General features: G+C 51.0%; 1 protein-coding gene across 1 annotated transcript in view; it reads left to right on the top strand.

The window, feature by feature from the left end:
• Positions 1–1,933: 1,933 nt before the first annotated feature.
• The window catches only part of LOC114510594, a 58,059-nt gene continuing 50,077 nt past the window's right edge, over positions 1,934–9,915 (top strand). Inside the window, exon 1 of the mRNA XM_036012864.1 lies at positions 1,934–1,991. Within this exon, the coding sequence (XP_035868757.1) occupies positions 1,949–1,991 (43 nt within the window). The 5' untranslated portion in view covers positions 1,934–1,948. The remainder of the gene's footprint in view (positions 1,992–9,915) is intronic.

Genomic DNA, 9,915 nt, shown 5'->3' with positions numbered 1-9,915 from the left:
CCCAGGCTGTGACTCTGTCCCTGCCTCCAGCCCAGGTCCAGCAGGGTCTGCCTCACTTCAGCCCAGCCCCTCAAGAACACCGTGCCCCTCAGATGGGAAGCAGGTAACCAGGTGCAGGCGCAGTGATGGGCCTCCCCAGCAGAGGGAGCAGCCTCAGCAGAGTGCAGGAGGGGGCCAGTCCTGCCCTGGGGAGAGGAGAAGCAGAGTGGCAGTGGTGAAGCTGCAGCCTTGCAGAGTGCAGAGCTGTTTGTGGAGGAGCAGCGGTGTTTCCTTCCGAGGTTTCCTCTTCTTACCAACTCCTTCCCTTCCCTCTCCTCCTCCCACCCACAGAGCGAGCCCCTTCAAATAGACCCGCCCCATGTAGACGGTGTACACTGTGGGCCAAGCCAGGCCGCTCCCCACACTTTACCTGTAGGAACACCTCCATCTTTTTAGCAATGCCCGGAGTTCCCTGACTCGGGCTGTCATAACACTGGGCCGCCACTAGGGGCGTAAACCACAGCAATTCATAGTTTCACAGTTCTGGAGACAGGAAGTTTCAACATCAAGGTGTTGGTAGGACTGATCCCCTCTGAGGCCTCTCTGCTTGGTTTGCACACGGTTCTTCCCCTGTGGTCTCTCCTTTGTGTGCGTCTGTGCCCTAATCACTCCTTATGAGGACACCAGTGCTATTGGATGAGGGTCTACCCTAATGACCTCATTCTACCTTAATCCCCCTCAAAAACCCATCTCCAAAACCAGTCACAGTCATCAGTAGTGGGGGGTCACAACATGAAGAGATGTATTTTGGGGGTGACACAATTCAGCCCACAGCGCCTCGTGAGCCTGCGTGTCCGACTGTGCACACGGCAGTGAGGCCTTTCCCGAGGCAGCACAGTGAGCATGGAGGAGCCAGGCTGGAGCCCAGGACCATCTCGCTGCAGAGCCCGCACCCCTGACCCCACCTTGGAGATCTCCTCTGAGGAAGCCCAGAGCTGAGCTACCCATCAGGGGATGTCCACCAAGGGCCGGACTCAGAGTGACCGCTTAGGATAGGGCAGGCCTGGCACCTGCCCTTACCTACGGTTCTCCCACAGACAACAAGGGTTGAGGACTGTGATGCCTCCTGTGACAGATGAGGAAAGTGAGGCTTGGAGGACAGAAAAGCCAAGCCCACCTGACTCCAAAGGCACAGTGTGCTGGCATCTTGCTCTGAATCAACAACAGAGATGCCTGGGCAGGGGGGCTCCAAGCAGGCCAGAAAGCTGAGGACCACCTGTGGGGTCAGAGGCTGGTGACACCCTCAGGGGCCTGCTCCTGTGCACTCTGGTCATTCTCTCCAGGGGCTCACTGTCGACTGTCCTGAGCAACCTGTTTTCTACATACCCTGGCCTGTTTTCCCACCAACATGCCCTGGACCACCAGGAGCTGGCATGGCCTGGGACTCCTCTGCCTCCTCATGTGTGAGGGTCACTCTCAGGGACAGGGACAAAGGCTGCCACTGTCTCCACTTTTACTCCACACCCCTGAGGGAGTAGATGCTCTGGTGCACTGTGTGTTCATTCATTCATGCATCACCACCTGTCTCACCTGGAGGACTATGTCACATTTCACACTTTCCCCTTCCCCTGTCAGCCCCTCCTGAGTCCCATGCCTGAGGGACTGATCCTCTGCATCAGATAGAACCCATACCTGGTCAGGCAGTGCCTACTTTCCTATGTGTACAGTAGTGCCAGAGGGGCAGGCGAGGACAGGGAGCTGGGATTGTTGGGCCTCCTCAGCATTAGGGCCCTCATGGGGACCCTATGTGAACAGTGGAAGAACTTATTCTACAAAGGCTGGGTCAGCTCCACCACACAGGCTGCCCACTTCCTTCTCCCTGATCATTACTTTTCTCCCTTCCCCCTGGCTTCCTGTTGGGGCTTCCTCTCAGTCCTGTGACACCGAGACCCTTACACTTACCCCAGAGATGCTGCTGCTGCTCCTGTGGCTGCTGGCCCTGCTGTGGGCAGGTAAGTGCCCCAGGGACAAGTGTGTGGGTTGGGGTAGAGTCAGCGGCTGATTGATCTTTCCCTGCAGGGTCGGTGGCTGAGGATCATAGATATGGGCTGTGAGTGCAGGAGTCTGTGACGTTGCAGGAGGGCCAGTGCATCTCCATGCCTTGCACTGTGATCTACCCCAAGATAGGCTGGACTGAGTCTGCCCCAGCTCATGGTTACTGATTCGTGGAAGGGGCCAAGTCAGGCGAGGATGATCCTGTGGCCACAAACAACCCCAATTGTAAAGTGAAGAATGAGACCAGGGGTCGCTTCCACCTCATCGTGGATCCCCGGATCTCCAACTGCCCCCTGCACATCAGAGATGCACAGAAAGGGGACACAGGGAGATACTTCTTTAGGGTGCAGAAAGGGTCCTATGTGAAACAAAATTATAAAAACAACATGCTCTCTGTACATGTGACAGGTAAGAAATGGGGTCAAGGTGAGGACACATGGCTGGGTCCTGAGGGCTCCTGGCCTGGGAAGGAGCCTGAGTCTCCTCATCCTGGGAAGGACTCAGGGGGATTAATGGGGAATGGACACAGGGGCTGACCTGGCACAGAGGTTGTAGTTAGGGGCACACTCAGGGACTCCTTCTCCAGGGCCTGGTTCTCTCTGTCCTCCCCAGTTGACACACCAACACGTGACATCCACATCCAGGGGAACAGGGAGTCTGGCCACCACAGCACCATCACCTGTACAGTGTCATGGGGCTGTGACAGAGAGACAGCACCCATCTTCTTCTGGATGGGGGCCAACAAAACACCCCTGAGTCCCTGGACTCCCAGCTCCTCAGTGCTCACCCTCACACCAGGGCCTCAGCACCACGACACCGACCTCACCTGTCGGGTGGCCTTGCCAGGTGGTCAGATCAGGGAGAGGACCATACAGCTCAATGTGACCTGTGAGTACCCAGTCAGAACACTGGGTCCCTGAAGGTGGAAGGAGTTGGGGGCCCCACTGACCCTCATGTGAAAGTGAGTAGGAGCACACCTGTGCCAGGAGGGCCCTGGAAAATGGGGAGGAGAGAGGCTCCCCTGATTTTTCCCCTGTTCTCCCCACAGACCCCCCACAGCTGCAGGGGCCCTCCTTCTCCTGGGAGGACCAGGGTCTCCACTGCAGCTACTCCTCTCGAGCTCAGCCAGCCCCCTCCCTGCACTGGTGGCTGAGGGAGGAGCTGCTGGAGGGGAACCACAGCAATGCCTCCCACACAGTCACCTTCCACTCAGCAGAGCCCTGGGTCAACAGCTCCCTGAGCATCCGTGGGGAGCTTACGTCCAACCTCAGGCTGGCATGTGAGGCCCACAATGCCCACGGGAAAGAGACAGTGACTGTCCTGCTGCTGCCAGGTCAGGTGTGAGGGGGGAAGCCCCGGGAGGGGGCACACAGCTCTGGACCCTAGAAGACACTGAGCGGGAGGGAAAGTGGCCTGACTCTGGGCAAAGGGGCACTGGATCCCATGCCCCTCAGACGTTGGCTGGGGAGAGGCTGAGGGACCTGGAGGCTGCAGTTGTATGAAGGGTGGTGGACAAAGGAGTCCTGGATGGGAGTGGGCACACTCCTCAGCATAGATTTGAGAAGGCAGGGTGCTCAGATACCTGCCTAGGGAAAGAGGAGCTCACCCCATGTGTCTTGTCTCTGCAGGGCGACCAGGTGCGAGCCAGCTGGGCTGAAAGGCCCAGTCTCACTCTTCAGACTGAGGATCTGCAGGAAGAAATGGGCAGAGAAGGCAGCGAGCCAGGAACAGGTCTCCTAGGTGAGTGCCAGGGGTAACTTTCCACCCAATGTCCCTGTGGTGAACACAGGTGTTCCTCCTCTGCCCCCAAACTTTGTTCTCCACCAGGTTTCCTGGCCCAGCCCCTCAGATCTCAGAACTGTCCTATCCTGCATCCCCCAGAGCCTGTCATTGGCCAAGTCCTGTCCCATTTCCCATGTAGCAACGCCCTCCCCCTTTGCTTCTTGTCCTGCTGAGCCCCCAACCACTTTCTGGGGTCCCTGACTCCACCTCCCCTTCCCAAATATTCCCCAACAGCCATCATGCTCCCATCGTTAACATCCGCGAATCCAACAGTAAAACGATACAAACAATATTTATAACTTACAACTTTCTAGAGGTGGTATCCAAAAAGTAGGAAGAAACATAAGATCAGCCTTCTTATTTTTAAAATGGGGTAACAGTCATATCCATGGAGAGAGGTCATAAGGATTATGTGAGATTTGTAATACAAACAAGCTTTTATGATTAAACTTTGTCAATGGTACAAATGGGTAAATGAGTGAATGTGTGAGTGGATGAATGAGTGAGTGAGGAATCCTCAGGAAATGGGTTTGAAATGAACAAGTGATAAGACCCCCCAAGCCCAAAGTGCCCATCTTCAGACCCCAGAGGCCAGCTTAGACACCCCTCTCTCCTCCCACTCCGGGTCACCTGAGTGCACCCTCCTCCCACCAGCTGCCCCCAATGCCGGTCACCTCCCCCTCAGAGCATGAGCTCCACTACACTGCTCTCAGTTTCCACAACATGAAACCACACAACCCTCGGGCTCAGGAGACTCCGTATTCTGAGGCCAAGATCCGGAAAAGATGGTGCACCCCCACCCTCAGGACCTGGCTAGAGCCCAGAAAAAGCATCTCCAAAAAGAAAGGTGTGTCAAGGTCTGATTCTTAAACAGCTAACAGCCCTCTGAGCCAAAGGTCATGAATGGAAACATGAAGTTCCTGGGAGTGGCTGAAGTAGCAGAGATTCCTGGGTTCAAATCCAGGCTCAGCTACTTCCTGAGCGTGTTCCAGCAGACAAGTCACTTTACCTCTGTGTGCCTCAGTTTCCTGCTCTGTAACATGGGGGATAATTTGATGACCTACATTGTTAAGAGAGAAAACATGCACCATTGGCATTAAGGACATTGTTGTGTACTAAGTTCACCTCAGGTCAGAGGGAGATGTCACTTTTGTCTCTACCTCTATCTTCTGCTTGGTTGACGATTTTTAAGAACATGTGTTATCTTCATTGGGTGGAGAGGAACTGGTATTATTTTTAAATATTTCTATTTCTAAATGTAACTTCTTGGCAGGAGAAGATATTTCCAAATACATGTATGTAACAAAGGGTTTGTCCAGAGTGAATAAAGACTGTGTAAAGATCTTCCAAAAATCAGTGAGGGAAAGGCAGACAACGTGAGAGAAAAAACAGGGTATTCCAGGGGCCAACAAGCCCCTGGGAAGGCTGCAGGCTTCAGCAGCGATCAGGGAACTGCAAAGAGAAACTGCAGTGCTCTGCCACCACACAGCCACCACACTGGCGAAAATGATACAAAGAATATAAAAAACACCATGTGTGAGAACATTGCACTGAGTGAAGAAAGAGCCAGTCACAGAAATACAGACACTGTGGTCCCAGTTACCCCCTGTATCTGCAGTCATTAAACTCTTTAAAACAGAGGGCACAGGGCCCCCATCAGAGGGGCTGATTAACTCCTACATGAACAGGAGTCAGAGCCTCGTCTGGGAGCTGTGCTGGGTCCCACAGGGTGTAGGACTCGTAATGTTCCTGTGAGAGTCGGGAAGAAGGGAAGTGGGGTCCTGGGAGGGAAGGCAGCACTCTGTCAGTCATTCATTCAGTCATTCAGTCTTTCTTTCTTTCTTTGATTCACTCACTCATTCATTTATCCACTCGCTCACTCATTCATTCACAAGCATTCCCATGAGCATCTAAGTGTCAGCTGGCTGAAGAGAAGACAGGAGAGGAACTTTGGACCTGCTCTGTGTCCCTGGGACAGCCCCGACCACAGACATCCCTTCCTCCCAACACAGGAAGGCAGTTTTAGAGCTGCAGTCACTGGGCAGTTTACCACGTTTCCTGTTCACATGCTGTGTATTTTCTAACAATATAAGTGCAGGATTTTTAGAAATCTAATGTGCTGAGTACGTGCAATACTCCTTTCCAAAGCAGATGCACTTTTATAACATAGAGCAAGGCAAAATAGTTCCATTTTTTTAATATCTGCTCCCACAGTTGGTATTTTCTCTTTTTCAGTTTGTTGATAAAGAAAACTTACAGAATCACAGTGGAACCCCCATGTGTGGTTTAAATTAAATTATCTAATGCTAATAATGTCCAGGATAGTTTTCTGTGTTTATTGACAATTTGTATCTATTTCTATAAATGTCTATTCAAATAATTGACCAAATTTTAAGTGTGGTTGTTTCTTTTGTTTTTGTTTAGTGACTTTTTTTCTGACAACTGGGCTGGTTTTTCGTTTTTTGGTTTGCTGGAGAATTTTGGGTGTATTCTGGATACAAGGCATTCATCAAGTCTATATTGGCAGATATACTTCTCCAAGTCTGTAACTTTTCCTTTACCTCTCTTAATGGTGTCCTTTATAGAACATCAACCACCTGTTCCCAAAAACCTGTGCCCCCCGTGACGTGACCCTGAAATGTATCGGGACATGGAAGTGCAGAGCAAACTAGGTCTGGAGGCAGGATGGGGATATTCATGGGGGGAAGCAGGTCACATGGGCAGTGCAGAGGGTGAATATTGGCCACCCAAAGAGCCTTGTACCTGCAAATGTTACCTGATGAGGAAAAGGGTCTTTGCAGAAGGGATGGAGGTGAGGATAGTGACCTGTAGAGGATCCTTGCTTGTCAGGTATTGTCCCTGAATGTAGCCACACATGTCCTCCAAGGGAGACACAGCAGGTGACTTTCTGCACACAGAGCAGGATGAGACAGTGTGGCCAGGGGACAGGCTGCAGTGACCCAGACACCAACCAAGGATGGCTGAGAGCCCCAATCCCTGAGAACTACAAAGTTGGACTCTCCCCTAGAGTCTCTGAGAGTGTGAGTCCCACCAACCCCCGAATTTCCACACATCAGAACTCAATTCTCATCATGGGGTTCATGATACAGGACCCTGATATGTGGCACCTAGTCTTTCCCTGTTCCAGGGGTCTCAGTCGAGAACTTAGAAGGGCAGAATGAGAAGATATTTTACTTCATGCATGAACTTCTGGCCTCAAGAACCAAGACAAGAAAACTTTACCAAAAAAAGGCTCTGAGTGTGTGGTAACTTCTTTCAATGGCCTCACAAAAGCAACACAGGCAGGAATTCACGAGGCACCTCTGGGAAAAAGCAGAGAAAGAACCGAGAAAAGACCTTCTTCACTGGACCCCCTCCACTGTTTCTCTTTGAAGACAAAATTCTCAGGGGTTTTCTGGACCCTGGGATCCCATATCCCCTCCTCCAGTTCTCTGCTGATCCTGCTCCAATCACAGCTTCACACCTTTCCCACCAACCACTGAGACCCAGTGATGATGTGTCTTCTTGTGTCTTCTCTTCTGTGTGGGCCGCCAGAGCCTGTACTCCCTCACCACTGCCACCCTCTGACACTGACCATGTGCCCCCATCTCCAGTCCTGACACTTCCTCACCTCCAGCATTCACACCAGCTCTCTGGCTAATGTCCCCTGGTGGTCATGAGGTGGCTTCTCAGAATGAACATCCCCCTCAAAACCCCTTTCTGGTCCCTGAATCGTACACCCTCCCTTCTGTGGGTCATTGTTCTAGTGTCTTCACTGATTTAATTCTATCTTCTTGTGTCCAGAAAGGCAGCTTCTGAATGATAGAGATTTTCATGCTGGGTCCAAAGGCACATTCCCAGTGTCTACAAAAGATGCTGTCACACAGTAGACATTCAGTCATACTTGCTAAAGAGGATATAAGTAAATTATGACCCTACATATTTCATTGTTCAGAATATACAAGAATTACACACACACACAGACACACACACAAAATGAGGTGACTTTTAACTGAGACCAAAGATGATCAGCTCTTGGGGATGTAGGAATCTGAAGGGAAGGCCATTTCAGCAGGAGGAACTGTACATACAACGTCTCAGAGTCACAAAGACCCTGGCTCAGATGGAAGCAGAGATGGTGTGAGATTCCAGAAGAGGGTGGAATCCAGTGGAAAGTCCAGCAGGGTACAGGCCATGCCAGCCCTAAATCCAGCCTGTGGACTTTGCCTTCATCCCAGCCACAGAGAGGAAACATCGTTGTTCATACTGTGCAGAACCTGGAGGATAGGGTCTGCAAACACAGTCTGTGGCCTCAGTTGAGGACAGAGGTGGAGGCAGGACATGCTGGGTTCAGACACCCAGGAAGAGATGAGGCCACAGCAATGACCAGGGATGGTATGGAGTGGAGACAGGCATTGAGCTGAGCTGTGATAAGAAGAAAAGGTGGACAAGACTTAATAATGTACTGAATCACGAAGAAGGAAGGGAAGGCACGGTGTCCTCTGTGTGAATAAGACCCTGTAAAGAAGTGGATTTGGGGAGGAAGATGGGCAGCTCAGCTGTAACCATGCTCAGCAGAGCAATCCCAGGGACTTTCCTGGAGGTGGTATCAGTGGGATGTTGGATAGTGAGAATCCTGGGTCATTCACCTGAGGCATTAACTGGATGCTGTGTTGCATCTCTCATGCCCCTTGCAGGCCTCATCACCCTTCCTCCTGTGGTACCTGACTCTGAAAGAAGAGACCAAGGTTTTCCAGATCTGGTTGGTATCAGGGTGCAGTGGGCAGCAGACCCAACCCCAATTTCTTCTTAAGGGATAAAGGGTCCGAGCAAATTGGGGAATGGCAGATCTGGCTCCACAGATTTTCTTGAGCAAGAAGGTTCCTCCCAGTCTAGGCACTCACAAATGGCTGCTCATGTGTGGGTCCCCACTCAGCCACCCCTCTCACCACCTGCCAGCACTACTCCTGATTTGCTGGGATCCCAAGCCCTGGTTTTGGACTCAACCACATGTCTCCTACCCACCCCTTTCCTCCCTTGTCCCTGGGGCAGAGCTCACATGAGGACAATAAGGCGGAGAAGGAGGAGCAGGGTCTTAGCAGCTGCTTCCACAATGGCCACCAGCACCACCACTGCCCTGGGCCCTGATTTCCCTGCAGGAAAGAGGGACAAGGAGGGTGTCATCTGCTCAATGGCAATCCTGTGTCCTTTGGCTCCCACTTGGAACCTGAAGGTCATCCTCCAGGTTTTCCTGCACCCATATACACAGGATGCCTGTCCCTTTACCCTTGAACCTGCCCTGACCTCCTGCACTTGGACTGAAAATAAAAGGCCTCATGTGAAATTTATCAAAATTATACATTCTGTTATTAAATTAATAGTATGGACAAAGTGAAAAGTCAACCTATTTAATGGAGAAATATTTGCTATTCTTAGATCCAGTACGGCTTATTATCCAGCACATATAAAGAACTCTACAGTCCTGGCTAGCAGCTCAGTGGGTCAAAGCATCATCCGGAAGTGCCAAGATTGTGAGTTTGATCCCTGGTCAAGGCACATACAAGAAGCAACCAATGAATCTGTACAGTACACTAACAATACATTAGTGTTCCTCTCTCTCTCTTTCTCCCATCTTCTTTCCATAAAATCAATTCAGAAAATATATTCTATACCACTTCACACTGGTCATACTGGCCATCATAAACAATCAATAAATAAGTGCTGGCGAGGAGGCAGGGAAAAGGGAACCCTCGTGCACTGTTGGAGGGAATGTAGACTGGTGCAGCCACTGTTGAAAACTGTGTGGAATTTCCTCAAAAAAACTAAAAATGGAACTGCCTTTCACCCAGTAATTCCACTGCTGGTATTATACCCTAAGAATCTGAAAACACCAATTCAAAGAACCTATGCACCCCAATGTTCATAGCAGCATTGTTGACAATAGCCAAGTGCTAGAATCAGCCCCAATGCCCATCAGTAAATGAGTGGATCAAAAAATTGTAGTATGTTTACACAATGGAATACAGAGCAGAAAGAAGGAAGTCCTACCCTTTTGGACAGCAAGGATGGATCTAGACAGCATTATGCTAAGTGAAATAA

Source organism: Phyllostomus discolor, chromosome 12, assembly GCF_004126475.2.
Source record: "Phyllostomus discolor isolate MPI-MPIP mPhyDis1 chromosome 12, mPhyDis1.pri.v3, whole genome shotgun sequence".
Taxonomy (NCBI): Eukaryota; Metazoa; Chordata; class Mammalia; order Chiroptera; family Phyllostomidae; genus Phyllostomus; species Phyllostomus discolor.
This window is presented reverse-complemented; position numbering and strand designations above follow the sequence as displayed.